Below are 23,072 nucleotides of genomic sequence, written 5' to 3' on the forward strand. Positions count from 1 at the left end.
TCAATTGGAAATGATCATCTGACATCTGCAGCATTTACCATGAATGTGAGCTTCACAAACGCCGGGGAACTTGTCGGTAGTGCAGCGCTGCAACGCGCCTGGGATTGCATCCTGGCCTATGTAAAAAAGGCCCAGTGCTGCTATCACACAGCATCACACTACACATTGGGATTGTCTCCTACTGGGCATGCTGGCATGCTGACATGCTGACGTGGTACTGAGCCGCTGGGGCTCTGCAGACATAATGTGAGTTTATCAGAGGAAACGCTACGGGTCAGTGGCAGCAGTGTGTGAGTCACTGTCAGCCCACTCATCTCTGTGCCTTCTCTGTCAATGTGCCTTCTCTTTCACTGTGCCTTCTCTGTCGCTCTGCCTTCTCTTTCACTGTGCCTTCTCTGTCGCTCTGCCTTCTCTTTCACTGTGCCTTCTCTGTCGCTCTGCCTTCTCTTTCACTGTGCCTTCTCTGTCACTCTGCCTTCTCTTTCACTCTGCCTTCTCTGTCGCTCTGCCTTCTCTGTCACTCTGCCTTCTCTTTCACTGTGCCTTCTCTGTCGCTCTGCCTTCTCTTTCACTCTGCCTTCCCTTTCACTCTGCCTTCTCTGTCACTCTGCCTTCTCTTTCACTGTGCCTTCTCTCGGTAACAGACCTGAGTTAAAATAGTATATATTGTCTTTCAAACACTCACACTGCACTTTACTGAGTTGACCTGCCTAGCACAATTAAGCAATGCCATGTCCAATTATGGTATTAGGCAACATTTTTCACATGATCCTTTATCTTCATATACAGTGGGGTCCGACAGTATTGGCGCCCCTGATAAAGATGAGCAGAAATAAATAATTAATATACTGAGCTGTATTGTATGCTCCCAAAATGTTAGAAAATTATATTATTTTATACTAATGCAATTGCTGAAGAGAAAAGGTAGGGGTCAAAATGATTGACACCCCGGTTTTCAATACCTTTCAATAACGGCACTGAGCCTTTTTCTAAAATGTTGGGAGCGATCTTAGACACTTCCTCCATACAGAATCCTTTCAGATCCTTAGTATGCGCTTATGGACTGCCCTCTTCAATTCAAACCACATGTTTTCAATAAATCATTCAAATACTGAGCTATATTGTACACTCCAAAAAATTGGGAAATAATATATTATTTATTTGGAAAAATCCAAATTTTGCAATGGTCATCTCAGTTTCCGGACTTGAAACCCATTGAAAACCTGTGGTTTGAATTAATTAGTGCAGTCCATAGGAGCAGACTTCGAATATCAAGTATCTGGAAGGATTCTGTATTGAGAAATGGTTTAAGATCCCTCCCAATGTGTTCTCCAACTCATAAAACAATTTAGAAAAAGCTCAGTGCCATTATTCTCGCAAGGTGAGATATTGAAAGGTATTGAAAACAGGGGTGTCAATATTTTTACCCCTAACTGTTTGAGAAAAAAAATATATTACTTGTTAAACAAAGTCCTTCTCTCAGCAATTGTATTAGTATATATAATATAATTTCCCAATTTTTTGGAGTATACAATATAGCTCAGTATTTGAATTATGTATTTTAAGCAGTCATTTTTGTTCATCTTAATAAAGCTAGTCAATAATTTCAAACCCCACTGTAAATACCTTAAGACGAAACAATCTGGTAAATGACTGTCCCTGTCATTTTTGATTGACATTAAACAACTGAAACAGATATCATGTTTTGCAGACCTATGTGTTCTCATTGCTGACAATTACCTTGTGCACTTATGATCATCCAAACTCCATAGGCATGGTAAAAATGAAGAAAATGCAGAAGTTAAAGACATGACATAGAGATACAAGAAGTTTATATCTCGTTACTGGGATTGATGGCTGTTTTTGAGGTGTTTTTATTCTTGTGTAATTTTGTCCCAATTATTCAACGTTTGAACTATTTACATCTCACATTAGATTGCTTCAAAAAGTTGCTTGGAAACCTTGGTAATGATCATTTAACCTTTATTTTTATAAATATCACTTCTTCCTGTGGCAGCAGAAAGTCTAGCTTGCTTGCTGAAAGGGGTCATACTCCTGTGGTCTGTAGAGTATTGGACACCAGAAATCTGGCTGATGAAGAAAGTATGGATTAATAAAACAGTACTTTAGTAACTTACATATACTGTATCTATTGTTTTACTGAGAAATGAATCTGCACTTTTTCCCTGGGACAAATTATGACAATGTGCAGTACTTTAGGCCACATAAGAACATCTATGTAATATACAGTATTATACCATTCTAAGGTCTCCATCAATGTTTATCAATGATCTCTGGATTATGCAGACCTTCTTGATGAGGGATCTCAGACTGCTTTCCTCAGCTTTCCCGTTCCCTTCCTTTCTTGATCTCTTCTTCAGGATCTTAGCATGCAGAAACTCCACCCTCTCCTCAGCATTGGTGGAGAAGAACTGCTCACACACCATGAGCCTGATCTGTGTGAGCTTGGCAGACATCAGGGCCATGCTGAGAAGGGCAGCTAGTAACACAACCAGAGGTAGGATGGAGTCATAGAGTACTAATCTAGGTTTAGGAAGGCAACTCTTCTCAAAGATGGACACCTGGTAGGAGAAATCCCTCCTGTTGATCTCCTCTGAAATGGGGACACCAATAATGGACATGTCTTCCTGAAACAACAATGGGTCAGTAGAGCAACAGGGTTATAGCCTAGTGGCTAGATTGTATTGAATTAATAAAATGCAATAAATCATTGACTAAGACTGTATCTTGTTGTGTGTTTTACTAACATAGATACTTACGTTTATGTTCATAATCAAAGGAACATGAAATGGCTCTAGCTCATGAAGTCGCGTTCTGATGACCTCAACAAACCAGAACATGAGTACATCAACACCTATGAACAAGACCCAGGCTAGACAATGGGTGAACACTGGGAAACTGAATTTCAGCATGGTTTTCCCTTCCGTGGCACTGAGTCGAGGGGAAGGGATGGTGATGTAGCGTCTAGCCTCCTTCGGCGTGAGGGGGAGCACTGGAGGCCTTCCTTCTGCCTTCTGCTTCTCATCAAAATTTATGAAAGTTCTGGTTATGTACACGTTTTCATATTTCTTGTTGTAGCAATATCTCCTCAAGTGCAGCACTGTGAAGCCCATCAGCAGGAGGAAACTGAAGGCAAGGAAAAGTCTCTGACTTACAGAGGACAGCGTGTCCACCGCGGCCTGGATGCTCTTTGCAGTTCCATTCAGAGTCCTCTCAGCTTCAACCAGCCTGTCCCTCAACTTCTCAGTGTCTCCTTCTGACGTGACCTTCAGATCAGAAACCAACTCCGCCACCCCGAAGTCTGTGAACGCTCTGAGTACGTCGCCGACCCATCTCAACATCCTGACGTAGTTACAGAGCGGCGTGGTGTCGATGGACACCCTCTTGGCCTGCAGGTTGCACACCATACTCCTACTGAGCCCTGTGATGTTCTCCAGCGTGTTCTGGACATTCTTGAGAACCACCAAACTTGTTCCAGCGGTGATGAGAACGTTCCGGCCCTGCCTCATCCCACAAGACAGCACAAACAGAACCCCAAAGCACCGCACCCTCTTAGAGAGGAACAGAGAGGCCCCCACTACCACCCAAAAGGAGCCTGCTATCCCAGCAGCCACCATCAGGCTGTACTGTAGGACATAGAGCAGGTAGAGGAGGAGGATGGAGCTCAGGACGAGACTGAAGGTGAGACAGATGATCAAGAGGACAGATCGGTTTCTCCAGCCATGCCTGGTGTTTGTTGTGTATAGGTCTGCAGCAGCGGACCAGGAGTGATACAAGGTTTGTTTCAATTGAGGGCAAGTTGTTTTCATCATTGATGAAACAGTACCTGAGAAAGGTAGAAAGACAAATCTATCTGATAATACTGTAAATCCTCAAAAATTCCATTACTGAAATGGTCTCAGACTAAGTGGCAAAAAAGTTGATTGAATGTATCCAAAAGAAAGAAGTGTGCCATTTAGAACTGTGCCATTTCCATTTAACCATGTCATTTCTTGGTAAATATCTGGTAATTTATTTACGTAAAATAAGGTACCCAAGCACACTTTAAAAAAATATCAAAACAAACAACCAGGCATTCAGAAAGAATAATCAAACAATCTATTAATATCAAGAGGACTGAGATATGCCTGAAATCCAAGAGGATAAATACATATCATTTCATTTGATTTATCATTTCCATAAACATGTTGGGTAAAGTTTAGCATAACATATAGTTAGAGAGAACCAAAAGTAGCTTTAAAGCTACAGAAACGGTTGACTATCTTGGGCAGACACTGGTGTGTCCAACCTTATACATTAAACATAGTTTTTCATAACCATCCACCAATACTTTGGAAAGCATTATTAGAGCCTCACAAATTCAGCATTATCACAACACAGTGTCTCTCTTACCTGCTGGTCCTGTGTGGTATGTCTGTATAGTAGACTATGTGAAATGATAAGCAGAACTCTCAAGCTTTCATACCAATTTTAACCTCAACACTTACTCATTTCCCATTTAAAATTTCAGAACTTAGTCACCTCCCAGTTATCATCGTAATAAAGGCGTCGCTCACTTAACTGTCTAACCACACTACAGGAGTGCATCTCAACAAACACGTGAAGAATAAACTCAAAATACAGTACTGTCATTGTTGAAGTAACGTATTTTGTGATAGGTGGTTAAATTACGAACTAACGTACTTAATTACTTACTTACTATTCAAGTAGCACAACCTTCAATATAAGGAGCATAGAGCATTGTTGGTCATTCCAACATACCACTCTACACAGCTGAGTAGTGTGTGTTAAAACAGTAAAATAGGAACTTCCTTTTTAGTTATGTAGTAAAATGTATTCCTGGCTCTCTCCAAAAGTATAGGTTGTTCTTTCATCTGTAGTGTTGCCAAATAATTTAGTGGAAGCACAACTTTGCACTCATATGAGGGGAAGTGGAACTGACTGCTACTTCTTGTCTCTTAACTTCCCCCAGCTTGACCTTAGTCTTGATTTGTTCACATGCTGTATACAATTCTGAAAAACAAAACAAAATATTTGTAGCGTAGACTGTAGTATAGGTAGGAACCATTAGTGGGCCACAAAGGTTGTGACCTTTAAGTTGGTACTTGCCAGACAGTTTGTTATTGTAAAAGACAATGGGTTTTTCTTTTACCCCCAACCTACCTGGAGGAATACAGATAGTAATTTGTGGTTGTTGTGGAACAACCTACCTGAAGAAATAAATATAGTAATTTGTGGAACAACCTACCTGAAGAAATAAATATAGTAATTTGTGGAACAACCTACATGGAGAAATAAAGATAGTAATTTGTGGAACAACCTACCTGGTGGAATAAATATAGTAATTTGTGGAACAACCTACCTGGAGAAATAAAGATAGTAATTTGTGGAACAACCTACCTGGTGGAATAAAGATAGTAATTTGTGGAACAACCTAACTGGTGGAATAAATATAGTAATTTGTGGAATAACCTACCTGGAGAAATAAAGATAGTAATTTGTGGAACAACCTACCTGGTGGAATAAATATAGTAATTTGTGGAACAGGAAATAGTCATGCCCAGATAGATAAAAATGCTCTTGTATGTTGATATTGTTTGCTGGTACTCGGTGTCAGTGTAATATCCATTTTTTATTTGAAAAATAACTTACATAAATCTCTGTACTCAACCATACTTCACCAAGACATAGCCTTGGCATAAACACATTGCACCAAAACAAAAGAAAGAAAAGGCATTCAAAAGGGTCAATAACATATGTCTTTGTCATCATGTGAGACAATATTCCTATTCCAAAATATTCTATTCATCTATTTGAGTTAGCTTGTTTTATTCAAATGTCTAATATGTACAATGTAAATCAAAACTGAAAGTATATAGCTTGTTATAGCATCAAGATATTGGATGGACATTAGAATGTATAGGTTTAACATGGAAAAGGAATAATGTCTCCGTTTATTTTCATTCAGACAGAACTGTAAGATTCATATACCTCCCATACACAAGAAGCATTTATAATTACTAAAAATAAAAAATAAACTGGTCTTGGCTTAAGAATAATCAAATAAAAATATATTAAATTAATTTTATTTTCACAAAAACAAAAAAACTAAATTCATATAGTGTGGCAACATCCCATGTTGTTTGACCTTGTGTTCTGCTCATCCTCACAAACAGTGTCTGAACTACACAGCATTATACAGTACATAAGTTGTATGTTTGCTGCTTCTTGCTTGGATATAAATATCCTTCTTGCTGTACCAATACAGATTATTTTTGCATGTTAGTTAACAATACTGAAATAAAATACACTTGCAACCACAACTTTTTTGTCAATCTCCAATGAATATAAAATATTTTTCCTTGTCATTCTTTTTGAAAAAGTGGAAATAAAATATGATCTAGGGGTTGGTGGAATGTTTTGTTATAACGTTTTAATAGTTTGGCCATGAAAGTAACTAATTCATTTTCTGTAGAATTCAATTGAAGGTGAGGGGGATAAAGTAACAAAGTTGACATGCACTGTACAAGAAACTGCAAAAATCCCAAATATCCTCTTTAACAAAACATGCTGAGTTATTTTAAGGTGTGCCCAAGCCATGTTGCAGAAAATCCTTTTCAACATGCTTGGTAAACAAATCAAATCCCCCAAAAAAGACATATTGAAACGATACAGAACTGTAAAAGAACCAACAGTCCTGAAACTCTGGACAATATCAGGGGGATGCCCTGGGACAAGGGAGAAAAAGAGACGTGTACAATTTGCACATAATGTTTATCTTTATAAGGCTTGTAAACCTTTACAATGAAATAAATAATTTACATTTATTTTCATCATCACTTTGTCACATAAACAGTTTTTTTTGGATAAATAACTCCAAAACTTTTTATTTTAGTTTCTCTTACTGTATGTATGTCTGCCAAACACAGACTTATGTTATGGATGGTCTAAAGAATGATAAACAATGTGTCTTTTTTTATCACGCTGTTGCATTCACTCCCCTTTGAAAACCACATGCACTAGTGAAATTTATATTCAAAAATAATATAAATTGTTGAAAATGGCTGATCTGTTTTATTAGTTTTTCTTAATCTTTTTTTGCAAGTCGCAGCCTCAAGAAAATCATTTCCCTTTTTTTTTAGCTACATTTTTGTCCATGCAAAAAATATTTTTTTTATTTTTAAATCTTCCTTTAATCTTCATACAATATATCAACAGATAAATAATAATGTTGGGTCATAAAAGTTAGTCTTGTTGTGGGTTCTGATCAATAGATTCTGGAGTGTCGATAGTACAGTAGCCACTTCTGTATTGCCTTTAGTAACTTTAGTATTGTCTCTCTGGTGTGATCTACTACCTATAGGTATTTTCACTAGGGCCTCATATTCAGAGTTTGAGCTTTAGTTGGGACACCCCACCTCTCCTATTGCAATGATCCTCATAGTTCCATTTACACATCTAGCTAGGTCTGTTGGCGTGGCGTGACCAAGCTTCTGGACAGGACAACACTGTCGGTCACCCCTTCAGGTATACAAGTACATCGACAATAAAACAAACAAAAAACAAAACAATTAATTAAAAACAAAAACATGTATTTTTCATTCGAAAAGGGCTTCTGTAGAACTCATCGAGCGGGTTCCCAGTTTCGACCCCCATGGCTTAAGATTGGATGAAAACCTGGAATCGCTCGATTTAGAGACAATTCCTCGTGCTAAGGAGTACGTTACGGCCTTCCAATCTGAGCTGGCGCTCCGACCCGGCCGAGGGAGCGACGCTCGCTACGCACAATGTGTGCGACATTTTGCTCAAAACACAGGATCACGTTTGCACCCCTAGAAACAGGCTCAGAAGACACAACATCAAGCATGCAGTGTAACCGGGGGGCGTGACCGGTCTGTCGCAGCTTGTTTAACCTCAACACTGGGTGCTGCTGCTACAACAATGCTATCAGTCCACACACTGCTATGACCGGCTATCCAATGACGTTTGGGAAGCTCTTCTTGTCAAGGGGGCCAGGGTAGGGTCCACCAATGAGGAAGGAGGAAAGAGCTTGAACCAGCCAATCACCATGTTAGACAGGTCCAGCTCATCTAAAAGTATCTGAACTGCTCCCATAAAGGATTTATGGTCCATGCGTCCGTAGTCTCCCCATACGATGATCTGTGGAGAGGAGGGTTGATTAGACATGTTATTATAATATTTTAGATGCCTGCATTTGTTTAGAAATTATGTGTGAACTGTGAAGTATTTATCAAGGCCTTGTAGAACGTAGAAGTTTACCTGTAGAACTTTCCCTCCAGGAGCCTCTTCGAACGGCAGTTGCTGCTGGTAAAGGGGATCCAAGGTTTTTCTTGCTACTTTTGTTTTCTTTTTGGCTATGCAGGCTCCGTTTTCCAAAAGATACACTTTTACATATGGTGCTATGAAGAGAGAGAGAGACAGAATAGTTACAATACTATTGGCAGCATTGTCAGTTGGTTCAAGCGCTGGTTACCGTAGTGACCAGTTGGTACTAGCATGAAGTTCGGGGCTGTGGGTTCTATTCTATTCCACTCAAATACAGGATACAAAAAATGTATGTACTCACGGTACTGTAAGTAGCTTTGGATATGCAGTTGAAGTCGGAAGTTTACATGCACTTAGGTTGAAGTCATTAAAACTAATTTTTCAACCACTCCACAAATTCCTTGTTAAACTATAGTTTTGGCAAGTCGGTTGCATAACACAAGTAATTTTTCCAATAATTGTTTACAGACAGATTATTTAACTTATAATTCACTGTATCACAATTCCAGTGGGTCAGAAGTTTACATACACTAAGTTGACTGTGCCTTAAAACAGCTTGGAAAATTCCAGAAGCTTCTGATAGGCTAATTGACATCATTTGAGTCAATTGGAGGTGTACCGGTGGATGTATTTCAAGGCCTACCTTCAAACTCAGTGCCTCTTTGCTTGGCATCATGGGAAAATCAAAAGAAATCAGCCACAAGTCTGATTCATTCTTGGGAGCAATTTCCAAACGCCTGAAGGTACCACGTTCATCTGTACAAACAATAGTACGCAAGTATAAACACCATGGGACCACGCAGCCGTCATATCGCTCAGGAAGGAGACACGTTCTGTCTCCTAGAGATGAACGGACTTTGTTGTGAAGATGCTGGAGGAAACAGGTACAAAAGTATCTATATACACAGTAAAACGAGTCCTTTGTCGACATAACCTGAAAGGCCGCTCAGCAAGGAAGAAGCCACTGCTCCAAAACCTACATAAAAAAGCCAGACTACGGTTTGCAACTGCACATGGGGACAAAGATCGTACCTTTTGGAGAAATGTCCTCTGGTCTGATAAAACAAAAACAGAACTGTTTGGCCATAATGGCCGTCGTTATGTTTGGAGGAAAAAGGGGGAGGCTTGCAAGCTGAAGAAAATCATCCCAACCGTGAAGCGCGAGGGTGGCAGCATCATGTTGTGGGGGTGCTTTGCTGCAGGAGGGACTGGTGCACTTCACAAAATAGATGACATCATGAGGTAGGAAAATTATGTGGATATATTGAAGCAACATCTCAAGACATCAGTCAGGAAGTTAAAGCTTGGTCGCAAATGGGTCTTCCAAATGGACAATAACCCCAAGCATACTTCCAAAGTTGTGGCAAAATGGCTCAAGGACAACAAAGTCAAGGTATTGGAGTGGCCATCACAAAGCCCTGACCTCAATCCCATAGAAAATTTGAGGGCAGAACTGAAAAGGCGTGTGCAAGCAAGGAGGCCTACAAACCTGACTCAGTTACACCAGCTCTGTCAGGAGGAATGGTCCAAAATTCACCCAACTTATTGTGGGAAGCTTGTGGAAGGCTACCCGGAACGTTTGACCCGAGTTAAACAATTTAAAGGCAATGTTACCAAATACTAATTGAGTATATGTAAACTTCTGACCCACTGGGAATGTGATGAAAGAAGTAAAAGCTGAAATAAATCATTCTCTCTACTATTATTCTGACATTTCACATTCTTAAAATAAAGTGGTAATCCTAACTGACCTAAGACAGGGAATTTTCACTCGGATTAAATGTCAGGAATTGTGAAAAACGGAGTTTAAATGTATTTGGCTAAGGTGTATGTAAACTTCCGACTTCAACTGTATGTGTCTGCTAAATAGCATATTATCATATATTATACATCACGTAGTAAATTACCTGGCAGTGCCTTGGAACCTGGTTTTCCCACAAGGCCACGGGCTCGGATCACTTCCACCTCCAGCGCTCCTTTCTTGTCCACGATTCCAATCTGGATGTCACCTGAACAACACACACCACAGCCAACACAATGTCAACACTCCATTCACACAATACAGATATCCCTTCCGTATGGGATGGGAATAAAGGCTAAAGGCTTCTTGACACGTAAATCAAATATATCATTTATTCAGAATCTCTTGACACAACATTGTTCCAGGAATCTGATCCACCCACCCATGGGTGGTGTAGCTAGCGTCTGTCGTCCAACCAGCTGGGCTGGGCCTAGTCCATCCAGGAAGTCAGAGAACTGGGCGTCGGAGGACAGCCTAACACCAGGGAAGATCAGGCTGGAACGGAAGGGAGAGATGACACTGGTAACTATGGAGACTAAAGAAGAAGGCCTCAAAGCTTGAACTTGCTTATTTAGAGTTGGCAAGATCCCCCCCCAAAAAACAGGAAATTCAAATGAGCACCCCAAACCTACATTTGAAACCCTATTTTTTTGGGGGGGGGATGTGCATTATCACATTGGTATGCGTCATACTTCACTTACTTTCCCTCGGAGCTGTAGCTGTTCATGCTACCGTCGGTGGACTCTCTGCTGGCCTGCCGAGTCATCCGGCTCCTCATCTCTACGGCCAAGCCCGTCTCTGTGCTCCTCTGCACGGTGCTGCGAAGCTTCTTCCCACCGGCTTCTGGACAGAACAGAGGGACAGAGTGGGAGAAAGAGATAGAGAGAGGGAAAGAGAGCAGGGTGGAGAAATAGTCAATACATTGCTCTCAAGTGTCTGCTTTGCTTTCGAATTACATACAGTAGGTTAATTGTAGACGTAGCATTTTCACTTATTACGAGAAGTCTCATTGAAGTCATCAACAGGAAGATCACACTTCCACTCTATGACAATTCTACCAACAACATCATGCACCCTATTCTCAGTGCTACCAAGGGACTGCAACTTCCATGTGATAATTTAGCAAAAAGATTTATTAAACATAAAGTTCCATATTACAGTATCTACAGAAATATATTTTTTAAACAGTTGTTTGTGCATACGTGTGTGTGTATGTGTGTTCGTGTATGAATGGGCTAAACAGAAGAAGACCATGTACATCCCTCTTCCTGCTATGCCAGAGCACCGGCTGCCTGCTCTGCAGGGTTCTTGCTCTAGCTTAGAGTCTCTCTCTCCCTCTCTTTCTCTCCCCCCTCCATCCCTCTGTTCCACCTAGGACCATTCAGTGTCTGGCCTCCCAGAACTGATACAAGGTGACAGCTGACCGCCGCCATTAGACTCGCTGAACATCTCCAGTCTATGCGACAGCAGGCCCTGTGTAGGGCACATGGCCAGGACGTGGCTGGAGCTGCGTGGGGCCTGAATGGCATTCTTTGCAAACTACCAAGGAGGGCCAGGAGAGGGATATACTGGAGGTAACTGTACTGGTACAAGTCAGCCACTGCAGAGCTCTACACAAGTCACATGACATGGCTTTTTGCAGAGAACCAAAGAAACAAAATGGCAGTTCCTTCAAATACAAAAATGCATAAGGGGTACAGCGGACTAATTAAAAGTGTCAAATGGTAAAAGGTGAACTCATGGGTCTGTCTTGTCTCTCAGTAAGGAATGCAGGAAGCAGAGTTATTGAGTTCAAGCAGTGTTATCGTTTAACTCGGAGGATAACCAGGGTAAAGAGAACGAACGTAAATAGAGCTAATTTGTGTCAGGCATGACCACTGGACAGGGAATGCATCTCAACATAGAGTGAATGTTCCTCACTCAATGTTTACATGCGTAAGAGTGGTTCTGCTTTATCACAGGAACAACCTTTCTGAGGGCAACACACAGAGGGGGTAATAAAGCCCTCTATAACCAAGACTTCTTACAGTTTGAAGACCACTCAACAATTCCCCATTCTCTGTGTTCAAATAAACAGAAAATAATCTGGCATATATTCATATTATTCTTAATGCAATTTCCCTCTCTGTAACTTAGCATTTGTGTGTGTGATTTGTGCCAAGAATATGCTCATCTTCAAACGCCTTAATTATACTCTGACTACTGTCCCTGCCTGTAGCTTCTCTCACTTCCTGTCTGCCTGCCTGTCTCCCATCCACAGGAAGTACAGACTCTTAGAATCAGAGGAAGATAAGCCTTTATTACTCAGGCAGGCCCTCACTGCTTAGGCCAGAACCCTGGCATCTCAGCTATTCAATGACATCCGCCTCCTCATCCTCTCCTCAGCACTGACAAAGCAAACTGGATTCAGAGAAGCTGACAGTGACGTCTAAAGGCATCTAAAGAGCTGCCAGTGTGACAGACAGTCAGGCTCCCGCTATGCAGCAGCCACCTAAACACAATCAATGAGCGATGTGCTGAATGATCAGCTGAATGAATCAATGAACATTCATTCAGCTGAATCAAAGCTAAGGTCAACCTAACCACTGCATGTAGTGCGGTTAGCATGCATATGGCTGTACGTATCTGAGGTCATTATGGATGGCAATACTAATTAAGGCGGAGAAGCTAATCTATGAAATTGCTTTTTAATGGCCAGCCAACTGTTTTTAATGATGCAGTTTATACCTGATGCTGAATAAAGGTGTGTGATTATGATGAGACTGTATGTGCCATGAGCCAGCCCCCCCCACACACACACACACTTTGCCGTTGTCATGGTTTGTAATTAAGGTAGAGTATTAAGAAGTATTAAGAAGATTACGGAGTGGATTTTTGTAAAGCTCACCCAGACAGATCTAGTCAGTCAAATTAAGCTACTACTATTGAAAGTGCGTTCCATTCACATCATTAAACTCCATTTCCCACTAAAAGGGAAAACAATCTAGAAAAATATGTATTCTGCAAAGAGATAAGGATCTGTGAAAGGCAGAAAAAAATGTAAAGCATTTAGAAAATGCTGCAGTGCATCCAGCCCTAGCCGTGAAACACTCCTCAACGAAAATGCGTCACTTTGGAGTGGTGGAGATATATGGGCTCTGGGAAAATCATAAAACATCATTTTCCCAGAGCCCATCTAGATGCTCGAACAAAACCTTCATTTGAGGAGCTATTCTCTGCTGGAGTCCTACTCTAAGATACTGTCTTCACGCAACATAAACTACACATCAAAGACTCACCTGCAGTGTCACTTCTGTCCAATCAAATGACAGTTTACAAACATCATCAGTACAGTGTCATCTGGGAGAAATGTTTGTGAAGAGCAACATGATTGGACGCACATTTTGGGTCGACTACTCGAGTACCTTTAACTCCAGGTAAGGAAGCATTAAGTCAGTGTCTACCCAGAAAGGAGATTGAGATGGAGGGGGCTGGAGACATTTCTACCGTATTATCTCAACATTCCAGTAGATCATGTCTATTTCAGAAGAGTCTATTTATAGGAGGAGGCTAATACAATCCCCCTACCCCAGCTAATACAACCACAGCTAATACAATCCCACTAACCTAGTTTTATGAAAACATCCTATCTTGAATATCAAACATATTCTCAACACCCACTCAGAAATAAAACAGCTACAAACACACACACTCGACACTGGAGACGATGTCAACACAATATCTAAATCTATTCTATCGCCCACACCAAAACAAATAGTGATTCATTCCAATCGAGACAAGACAAGCATGCTTGCCATTGGTAAGTGAAGTCAATGAGGGAGCCAGACAGTGTTTCAGAACAGAACATCAGATCTAAAGCAGTAGCCAACGACACGAACAGGGAAGTAGCTACTGAAGTACAAGAAGCCTCTCCAAAAACACACTGAGCATGCCCATCCACCAGCAACACAGTACTGTACCACAGCTAATACTACAACAGCCTCAACCCTCCCCGTGCTCCCTCTCCCCCGTCAGGTCATCAGTCAACCATCAGTCCATCCCTCCCTCTCCTTTATCCCCTGCTCCATCTCTCTCCACCCCTCCAGCCCTTTGTCTGCTCCCTCTCTTCCCGCTGCCCCTCTCCATCCCCCCATCCCATCCCTCTGCTCCCTCTCTCCCCCTCAGCTCCTGCCTCTCTCCCTCCAGCAGCAGCAGAAGCTGTGTGTGTCTGCCTCAGTGTCCCAGGGTTAGGGCCATCTCGTCTTACCTCCGTCCTCCTCGTCGAAGGAGTTCATGCAGGGGAAGTAGTTGGCCAGCGCCTCGAACGACGCAGACAGGCTCATCTTGCTCTGGGAACGCTGCATGCGCATCCCGGACCCCGGGGCGCCAGCCGCTGCAGTGGCATCATGCCCCTGCCTACCCATGGTCACTGATCACCCACTGATCACCCACTGATCACCTGAGTAAAGTCGCCTTCTCGCGGACGTTACAGGTCTCCAGACAGCTCTACTGTGCACCGAGAGGATAACTGAAGAACTGGTTGAACGCTGAAGCTCAAGAGCAGACTATGGAGCTGTACTGTAGCAGAATGGCTCTCTGATGTAGCTCTGTGTGTTGTCTCCCTGTGCTGCGTAGAGTGAGACTGGGTTGAGAGAGAGCTTGCTTGCTTCTCTACTCTGTGTAAGCGCTCTGTGCTATGTGCCTGCTACTCAGCTCCTCTCCATCCCTCTCCTCTTCTAACGCAATTGGGAAAAGAAGAGGGGGGGGGCAAGCTGCATCCTCCTCAGCCAATCAGAGGGCTCACTGCTCAGGCGCACCTCGGCTGCCTCTCCAGGCAAAGGCGCTCTACCCAGAGATACAACTCACTGAACCTCACTGGCTCCTCTCTCGCTCGCACGCACACACACACACACACACACACACACACACACACACACACACACACACACACACACACACACACACACACACACACACACACACACACACACACACACACACACACACACACACACACACACACACACACACACACACACACACACACACACGCATGCACAAACACAGAGCCACAGAGGTCCCTGTGACAGCCAGCCATTAGGGGCATAAACAACCCTGAACAGCTATGGGGGGGGGGGGGGGGGGGGGTGTTAGCCACATGCTGGTCACTCACAGTTCACGTGATAGATCTCCATCCCCCTCCCACCCCCACGGTCCCCAGCAGCGCAATTCTCTTCAGTGTTTTTCCACCAAAGATTGCAGCAAACCCCATGTAGCCAGCTATCCCACTCTATGTTTAAATTCCCATGCATCGTCAGTACAGCGGCGCTGAAATTATTGCCGTTATCGAAGGAGAATTCACCAGAGCTAGTTCAAATTTACCGTCTGTTAAATAATTGTCATTTGTGAGACAATCTCACAAAATGGCTATCAACCGAATTCTTGTCTTTGAGACATCACTTCCTTCAACATCATTTCAAGCGCGTAAGCTTCAACATGGACTGTTTGAATTAGTGGCCATAAACACTTCAGAGTTCATTATGGCCATCTCTGGCATCTCTCTCTTCAACCTGAGGCAACAGACATCCTCTAAACAGCTCACTTCAGTACTGGGAGTTGGTGCTTGGACCAGTTTGGATCAGCTTGGACCAGCTTGGACCATCCATCCAGAACCACTTCAGTCCAGATCTCACAGGTGGTTCCTAAGACCCTTTACAAAGTTTCTGAGCACAGTAAAATTAGATTGGAATATAGGGCATCTCTCCCACATGCTATTACAATCTAGGACATCAGGCTTGGTGAAGAGAGAGCCAAAGTGTCTGTAGAGGCAGGTTAGCACTGAAACAACAGACAGCTAAATTGTGCTTTTTTAACTATCTTGTCAGAAAACCAACTGCTGTGCTTTTTCTCAGAGAAACTGGCAGAATAGACACAGTACTGGCCAATTACTGAACAAGCAGTGAGCTGCTCTCCTTTAAATATAGCATACCTCTGGGCTACAGTCCCTCACTGGGAATAAAAGTCCTGACTAAGAGAAACACTGCAACCTATTTCCACCAAACAAAATCGCCCAATTTCCCCTTTTGTCCATTGAATGACATGTTCTCATCTAGGTCAGATGAACAAGTAAAGGAAATTAGACAGAAGAGAAGAACACCGTCTGAACCAGCTGGGTCATTTTAATGCGTCATCTAAATGTAGCAGTTTGGAATATGACAATGATACAACCAGAGTGAAAGTTGAGATATGTGTACTAAACTTTTGACTTTCGTGTAAATCCTGAATGGTTCTTAATGGGAGACATTTACATTTGTAAGTGCACTCAAATCAGAATACAACTCATTGTGTATTAATGAGGATCCTGCTAACACCTCCTCCTACGTATCACAACCATCAGACACACACCATTAACTTTGAGGTAGGTGATCCGGCTGTGAGAGCCAGAGGCTTAATGTTTTGGAGTGGCACCAATAATTAGTGGATCATTATAATGAGTGAGGTCGCACGAACAAGCCAAAAGTAGGTGCATCTTTATATTGCTGGACTATTCATTCCAGAGTGTGACACACTCATCACTACAGGAAGAAGACAGAAGATAGCAATAAGTGCAGTTTTGTTAAATAGCCTTGTCACTTGACATGGCAGAGGGTGATGTGTTCTGTTGGTCTCAGAGCTCTAGTACTCCACTGAATGCTTGGCTGACCCCTGACCCCTGTTCCATTAGTTCTATAGAACGAAGAATACCCAACGACATGGTATATGTTTCAAAGAGTAAAGGACTTGCAGAGAGGTAGATTACTACAGCACATCAGACAATCCCTCTGAGGACACGTATTCTTCCCTGTGAAGAATCCTTCAACCATGAGGTTGGTGTGGGGATTATGACAGGTCGGACTTGTCTAAATGGAAAATATTCACCTGAGTGGCAGATTGTAAGAGATGCATCAGATTGGAGCTGATATATAAACATTATAAGTAACCCACAAACAAGGTCTTAGTGTGGAAAAATATATAGATACACAGCTTTGATATTTGTCTTTACCTAGCAACGTACATACATTACCATAACAACCCAGAGCTACTGTAAAACAAGGGTGTGAAAGATTCAGAGGAATGGTCCAGACGTTCTGGGATGGGGAATGGTACGTGTCTCACTGACCACGTGACTGTGATTGGCGTTCAACGAAAACAACACGTTGTGCAGGTGCCGTGTGCCACACCATTAGTACCTTCGGTGTAGCCAACCCTCCACCTTCCACCCAACCAAGGACCAATCCCAAGAGACGACGTAAAGACCAATGACCAAGGTGTTGAATACAATACACAGACTCATCTGAAGAAAATTAGGTTGATTACATAACCAGCTGGTTTATTTCCCACATGTCTGTCTGTGTAGATCTGGTGTCCACAAATAGAGTGCACTTCACACTCCTTTCAGAGGACAAAAAGTAAATAAATGAAAGCCAGGGGCTGAAATCTCATTAATTGTCAAATATACTGCACATGAGTAAGAAAAGGTCTCTCTTTATTGAAGTAATTCATATTAATTCATGCAGCAAGTTAAAAGTCGGCCATTAGTATAAAGCATAGAAGGTCATTTCAACTCTTTTATATGACAGCTGGTGAAGAAATGAACTGTGCTTTACATTATCTTCATTTCTGTAATCAGTTCTCTGTCCAACACTATCCTAAGGCCTAAAGTAGATGCCCACAGACTTGGGTCAAATACAGAACATATGTGAAATACTTTCAAATACTTGGTCTTTGTTTGATTTAGTTTCCCTGGTACAATGGAACCGATGATATACTGCACACTTCAAATCAAGAGCAACGGAAACACTTTCAATTTGCATTCTGACCGTGGTCTGGAAGTCCATAGACCTTCTCTCTTATAAGACTGTACAGCAATGACCACCTCAACATCTTTGACTCTTTCCCAACAACGTGTACAATCGTTTTTAAGATGTATTAGTCATTGCTTCACAGACAGAGATGTGTTTAATTACGATCAAAACAGCAAAAAGACGACAGATAGTCTGGAAAATAATAGCACCTCACACAACGGGAATCCCAAGAACTCTACTCATCAGATGATAACAGCAAGGCCGGGGCATAATCACCCTGAAGTGACGCGGGTGGTGAGCAGCAACATAATAACCCTGAAGTGACGCGGGTGGTGAGCAGCAACATAATAACCCTGAAGTGACGCGGGTGGTGAGCAGCAACATAATCACCCTGAAGTGACGCGGGTGGTGGCAGCAACATAATCACCCTGAAGTGACACGGGTGGTGAGCAACAACATAATAACCCTGAAGTGACGCGGGTGGTGAGCAGCAACATAATAACCCTGAAGTGACGCGGGTGGTGAGCAGCAACATAATAACCCTGAAGTGACGCGGGTGGTGAGCAGCAACATAATAACCCTGAAGTGACGCGGGTGGTGAGCAGCAACATAATCACCCTGAAGTGACGCGGGTGGTGAGCAGCAACATAATCACCCTGAAGTGACACGGGTGGTGAGCAGCAACATAATCACCCTGAAGTGACGCGGGTGGTGAGCAGCAACATAATCACCCTGAAGTGACACGGGTGGTGAGCAGCCATAATAATCACCCTGAAGTGACGCGGGTGGTGAGCAGCAACATAATAACCCTGAAGTGACGCGGGTGGTAGGCAGCAACATAATCACCCTGAAGTGACGCGGGTGGTGAGCAGCAACATAATCACCCTGAAGTGACGCGGGTGGTGAGCAGCAACATAATAACCCTGAAGTGACGCGGGTGGTGAGCAGCAACATAATCACCCTGAAGTGACGCAGGTGGTGAGCAGCAACATAATAACCCTGAAGTGACGCGGGTGGTGGGAAGCAACATAATAACCCTGAAGTGACGCGGGTGGTGAGCAGCAACATAATAACCCTGAAGTGACGCGGGTGGTGAGCAGCAACATAATAACCCTGAAGTGACGCGGGTGGTGGGCAGCAACATAATAACCCTGAAGTGACGCGGGTGGTGAGCAGCAACATAATAACCCTGAAGTGACGCGGGTGGTGGGCAGCAACATAATCACCCTGAAGTGACGCGGGTGGAGAGCAGCAACATAATCACCCTGAAGTGACGCGGGTGGTGAGCAACAACATAATAACCCTGAAGTGACGCGGGTGGAGAGCAGCAACATAATCACCCTGAAGTGACGCGGGTGGTGAGCAGCAACATAATCACCCTGAAGTGACGCGGGTGATGAGCAGCAACATAATCACCCTGAAGTGACGCGGGTGGTGAGCAGCAACATAATCACCCTGAAGTGACGCGGGTGGTGAGCAGCAACATAATCACCCTGAAGTGACGCGGGTGGAGAGCAGCAACATAATCACCCTGAAGTGACGCGGGTGGTGAGCAGCAACATAATCACCCTGAAGTGACGCGGGTGGTGAGCAGCAACATAATCACCCTGAAGTGACGCGGGTGGAGAGCAGCAACATAATCACCCTGAAGTGACGCGGGTGGTGAGCAGCAACATAATCACCCTGAAGTGACGCGGGTGGTGAGCAGCAACATAATAACCCTGAAGTGACGCGGGTGGTGAGCAGCAACATAATCACCCTGAAGTGACGCGGGTGGTGAGCAGCAACATAATAACCCTGAAGTGACGCGGGTGGTGAGCAGCAACATAATAATCCTGAAGTGACGCGGGTGGTAGGCAGCAACATAATAACCCTGAAGTGACGCGGGTGGTGAGCAGCAACATAATCACCCTGAAGTGACGCGGGTGGAGAGCAGCAACATAATCACCCTGAAGTGACGCGGGTGGTGAGCAGCAACATAATCACCCTGAAGTGACGCGGGTGGTGAGCAGCAACATAATAACCCTGAAGTGACGCGGGTGATGAGCAGCAACATAATCACCCTGAAGTGACGCGGGTGGTGAGCAGCAACATAATCACCCTGAAGTGACGCGGGTGGTGAGCAGCAACATAATCACCCTGAAGTGACGCGGGTGGTGAGCAGCAACATAATAACCCTGAAGTGACGCGGGTGGTGAGCAGCAACATAATCACCCTGAAGTGACGCGGGTGGTGAGCAGCAACATAATCACCCTGAAGTGACGCGGGTGGTGAGCAGCAACATAATCACCCTGAAGTGACGCGGGTGGTGAGCAGCAACATAATAACCCTGAAGTGACGCGGGTGGTGAGCAGCAACATAATAACCCTGAAGTGACGCGGGTGGTGAGCAGCAACATAATAACCCTGAAGTGACGCGGGTGGTGAGCAGCAACATAATAACCCTGAAGTGACGCGGGTGGTGAGCAGCAACATAAAGACATCAAAGACTGGTTGGTCTTTGGGGAAGAAAACGTGTGTGATTGATGGAGCAGGGTGAGACCAAGCGTTAGACAGAGAAACAGAACCAGTCAGCCTGCAGAGTGTAAACACAGCCTAATGGAGCTGTCCTGTCCCCTCTGTTTCCTCTCTCTCTAATGCCCAGTCCACCACCGTCATACAGACCAGCACAACAGCAGCCCTCCGACCATACAGCTAGGGCTATAATGGCAACTGATACAATACAGTCATACACACACACAAACACACACCGCAGCCCTGGCGGTGGGGAAGCTTTCCTCCGGCTCCTGGCTCTGAGAGCTACCTGCCATCTGCCACACCAACACTACATGACTGATTCAGGTCATCCTGGTGACCACAAATGGAAACCACAATTAGCTTCATAAAGGAGAACGGATTTGAAGACTAATCATAATGATATTATGTCATATTGTATAATATCATATTGTATTGTTTTGTATTGTTTCAAATCACATCAGATTAGATCACATGACATACATATAGGGTGGGGGGGAAGCCAAGGTATGGAGATGAAAGGCATCAGTATCTCAGTTTGATCCAACAGCTCATTCCATTTGTCGTAGCTGAATCAGAATTAGTTAGGTAACATAGAGGAATAAGATGTTTTATTTACTTTATTCTTGTCATTAGAATGTCTTCTTTTGGACTATACTGTTGGCAATTGCATTTTCCTATCTCCTCTAGGGAAAAGTCACCTGGGGTCCAGAGAGGGGAGAGGTCAGGCTTGTCTTTTACATGTCTGGTAATATGCAGAATATCAGAAAGGGAGAAGTCAGGTTTGAACAATGTCTTCATAATGAATATATATGTGAAACCATGTGAAGGGCTCCACTATGTCTGTACTCCAGTCATTCCCTCCTTTTCCCATTGGGGGGAGGAGTATGGCAGTGTCTGGAACCATTGTATGTCCCCTCTGATGTTGAACTTATCTTTCATAGTATATGACCTAGAGGCTCACTCCCCTCAGGGAGCTTGTCCAGGGGTGGGGTGTATTTGAGATGGGCGTATCTAGAATTGACAATTGATATATGCCATTGGATGAGGTAATGCTTTGGTAATATGAAGTACCAAGAACGAGAAGTAGAACCTCGTCTAAGAGACCAAACTGAACGATAATTTATAGCTAATGCTATCTGGCTATGGGATACTCCTCTTTCAAGTAAAAGGCCCTTTGTGAAGTTCTTAAGATCTGTGGTTCGTCATGTGAGTTGAGAGGGGTGTATCTTGGCTATATACTAGATACTAAGTATTTTTTTGTAAGGACTCTCAGAGAATTCATTTATAGGCACTGAATTGATCTGAGAGTCAAAGGGCTATGGTGAAGCTCATATAATTAAAGATGGACTTCAAATATATAACTGACTTGTGTGTGGTTTCCTTTCTCATCATTTAGTAATACAGGAAATTACCACGACACATTTCACAGAGGTCAGTCAGTTAGTCAGGCAAATTTTACAGTAACAGTTAGAGGAACTACAGGATGGAATGTCCACTGACGCCAAGGAAACCAAAAGAGGCATATTTCTGGGAAGAAGAGAGTGTAAAAGAGAGTTATGGTTTGGATACTTGTCAAATCTACATTAAGACTGACATTGAGCCCTAGTCAATAACACACATTAGCCCTACACGTTGTTTCCAGGAACCAATGTAATCCTTCAGGTCTCAGGCAAGGTCACACAAGTGTTTTCAACAAACCACCCGTTACGCACGCACACACACAGAGCTTACAGTATGTAGTTCACACCTTGATCAGTTTGTGAGGAAAGTGTGACGTGTGTGGAGGTGGACACACAAGGTAAGGTGAAGTAGGAACACACTGAGCTGTATAGAGACAGCAGCAGCACAGTGACTACCTGTCCTCAGTGGTGTGAATACACTGACAGACAGAGAGGGAGAGATGGTGAGAGAGAGAGAAGGTGAGAGAATGAAAGTGAAAGTGAGAGAATGAGAGAGAGATGTTATGACAGCCGTGGGATGGATGGCTTTCAGAGTCAAGATAATCATCTATAATACAACTTGCAATCACGTGTCACGTTCCACTCCCTCATACAGTATACATATGCATCTGTAGTGTTATGATGCAGAATATCATACATCATACCAATGAAAACAAACTGTTTTGTTTGAGTGACATGTGGCCTGTAAAGGCAATATCATGGATATGTCATCATTAAACAAAATACTAGTTCAAAAGAAAACAGGAACACTTCCCAGAACGAATAGGGCATTCAAAAACCCAACTGTTGGTGACTAAGAGGATATAGAAATCAAATAATACATTTTGACAGATTGCTCATAGCTCTTCCTCATTGAAAAACAGTATTATTACACATTGGAACACAGAGTGGGAGGACAGTCAAGCAGACGAGAACAGAAACAGAACATATCTTTAGTAATGGTTAAAACCGTGGTGAGTGAGTGAGTGATAGGGGAAGTATATGTTTAGCACAGCTGTGTTGAATGCCTGTCTGTGGTCGGAGAGGAGCTGACTTGGTGACACGGGAGCCATATGCAAGGGGAAGGGGCGTGAGGTGAGTCACGTTCCAAGCTGACAGACTAACAAGCTGTCAGTGGATGAGACGTTTACCAAAAAACAACAGTGTTATGTTATGTAAGCTGATT

General features: G+C 43.2%; 2 protein-coding genes across 34 annotated transcripts in view; both read right to left on the reverse strand.

The window, feature by feature from the left end:
* Positions 1 to 2,025: 2,025 nt before the first annotated feature.
* LOC129857560 (dendritic cell-specific transmembrane protein-like) lies at positions 2,026 to 3,970 on the reverse strand. Its single transcript, XM_055925954.1, has 3 exons — positions 2,781 to 3,970; positions 2,310 to 2,648; positions 2,026 to 2,091 (listed from the first exon to the last, which is right to left on the reverse strand). The coding sequence occupies exons 1-3, from the start codon at positions 3,831 to 3,833 to the stop codon at positions 2,026 to 2,028; spliced, it is 1,458 nt and encodes a 485-aa protein (XP_055781929.1). The 5' UTR covers positions 3,834 to 3,970.
* A 1,664-nt stretch (positions 3,971 to 5,634) lies between these two features.
* The window catches only part of LOC129857558 (regulating synaptic membrane exocytosis protein 2-like), a 212,825-nt gene continuing 195,387 nt past the window's right edge, over positions 5,635 to 23,072 (reverse strand). For 31 of the 33 annotated variants that reach the window (XM_055925951.1, XM_055925920.1, XM_055925918.1 and 28 more), the window contains 5 exons: positions 10,810 to 10,951; positions 10,491 to 10,603; positions 10,215 to 10,316; positions 8,302 to 8,441; positions 5,635 to 8,181 (listed from right to left, as the gene is read on the reverse strand). In XM_055925951.1, the coding sequence (XP_055781926.1) occupies positions 7,984 to 8,181; positions 8,302 to 8,441; positions 10,215 to 10,316; positions 10,491 to 10,603; positions 10,810 to 10,951 (695 nt within the window). In that variant the 3' untranslated portion in view covers positions 5,635 to 7,983. Of the gene's footprint in view, positions 8,182 to 8,301; positions 8,442 to 10,214; positions 10,317 to 10,490; positions 10,604 to 10,809; positions 10,952 to 14,354; positions 14,829 to 23,072 lie in introns of those variants that run through there. The other 2 variants (XM_055925950.1, XM_055925949.1) reach the window with 2 other exon arrangements.

Source organism: Salvelinus fontinalis, chromosome 6 (genome assembly GCF_029448725.1).
Source record: "Salvelinus fontinalis isolate EN_2023a chromosome 6, ASM2944872v1, whole genome shotgun sequence".
NCBI lineage: Eukaryota > Metazoa > Chordata > Actinopteri > Salmoniformes > Salmonidae > Salvelinus > Salvelinus fontinalis.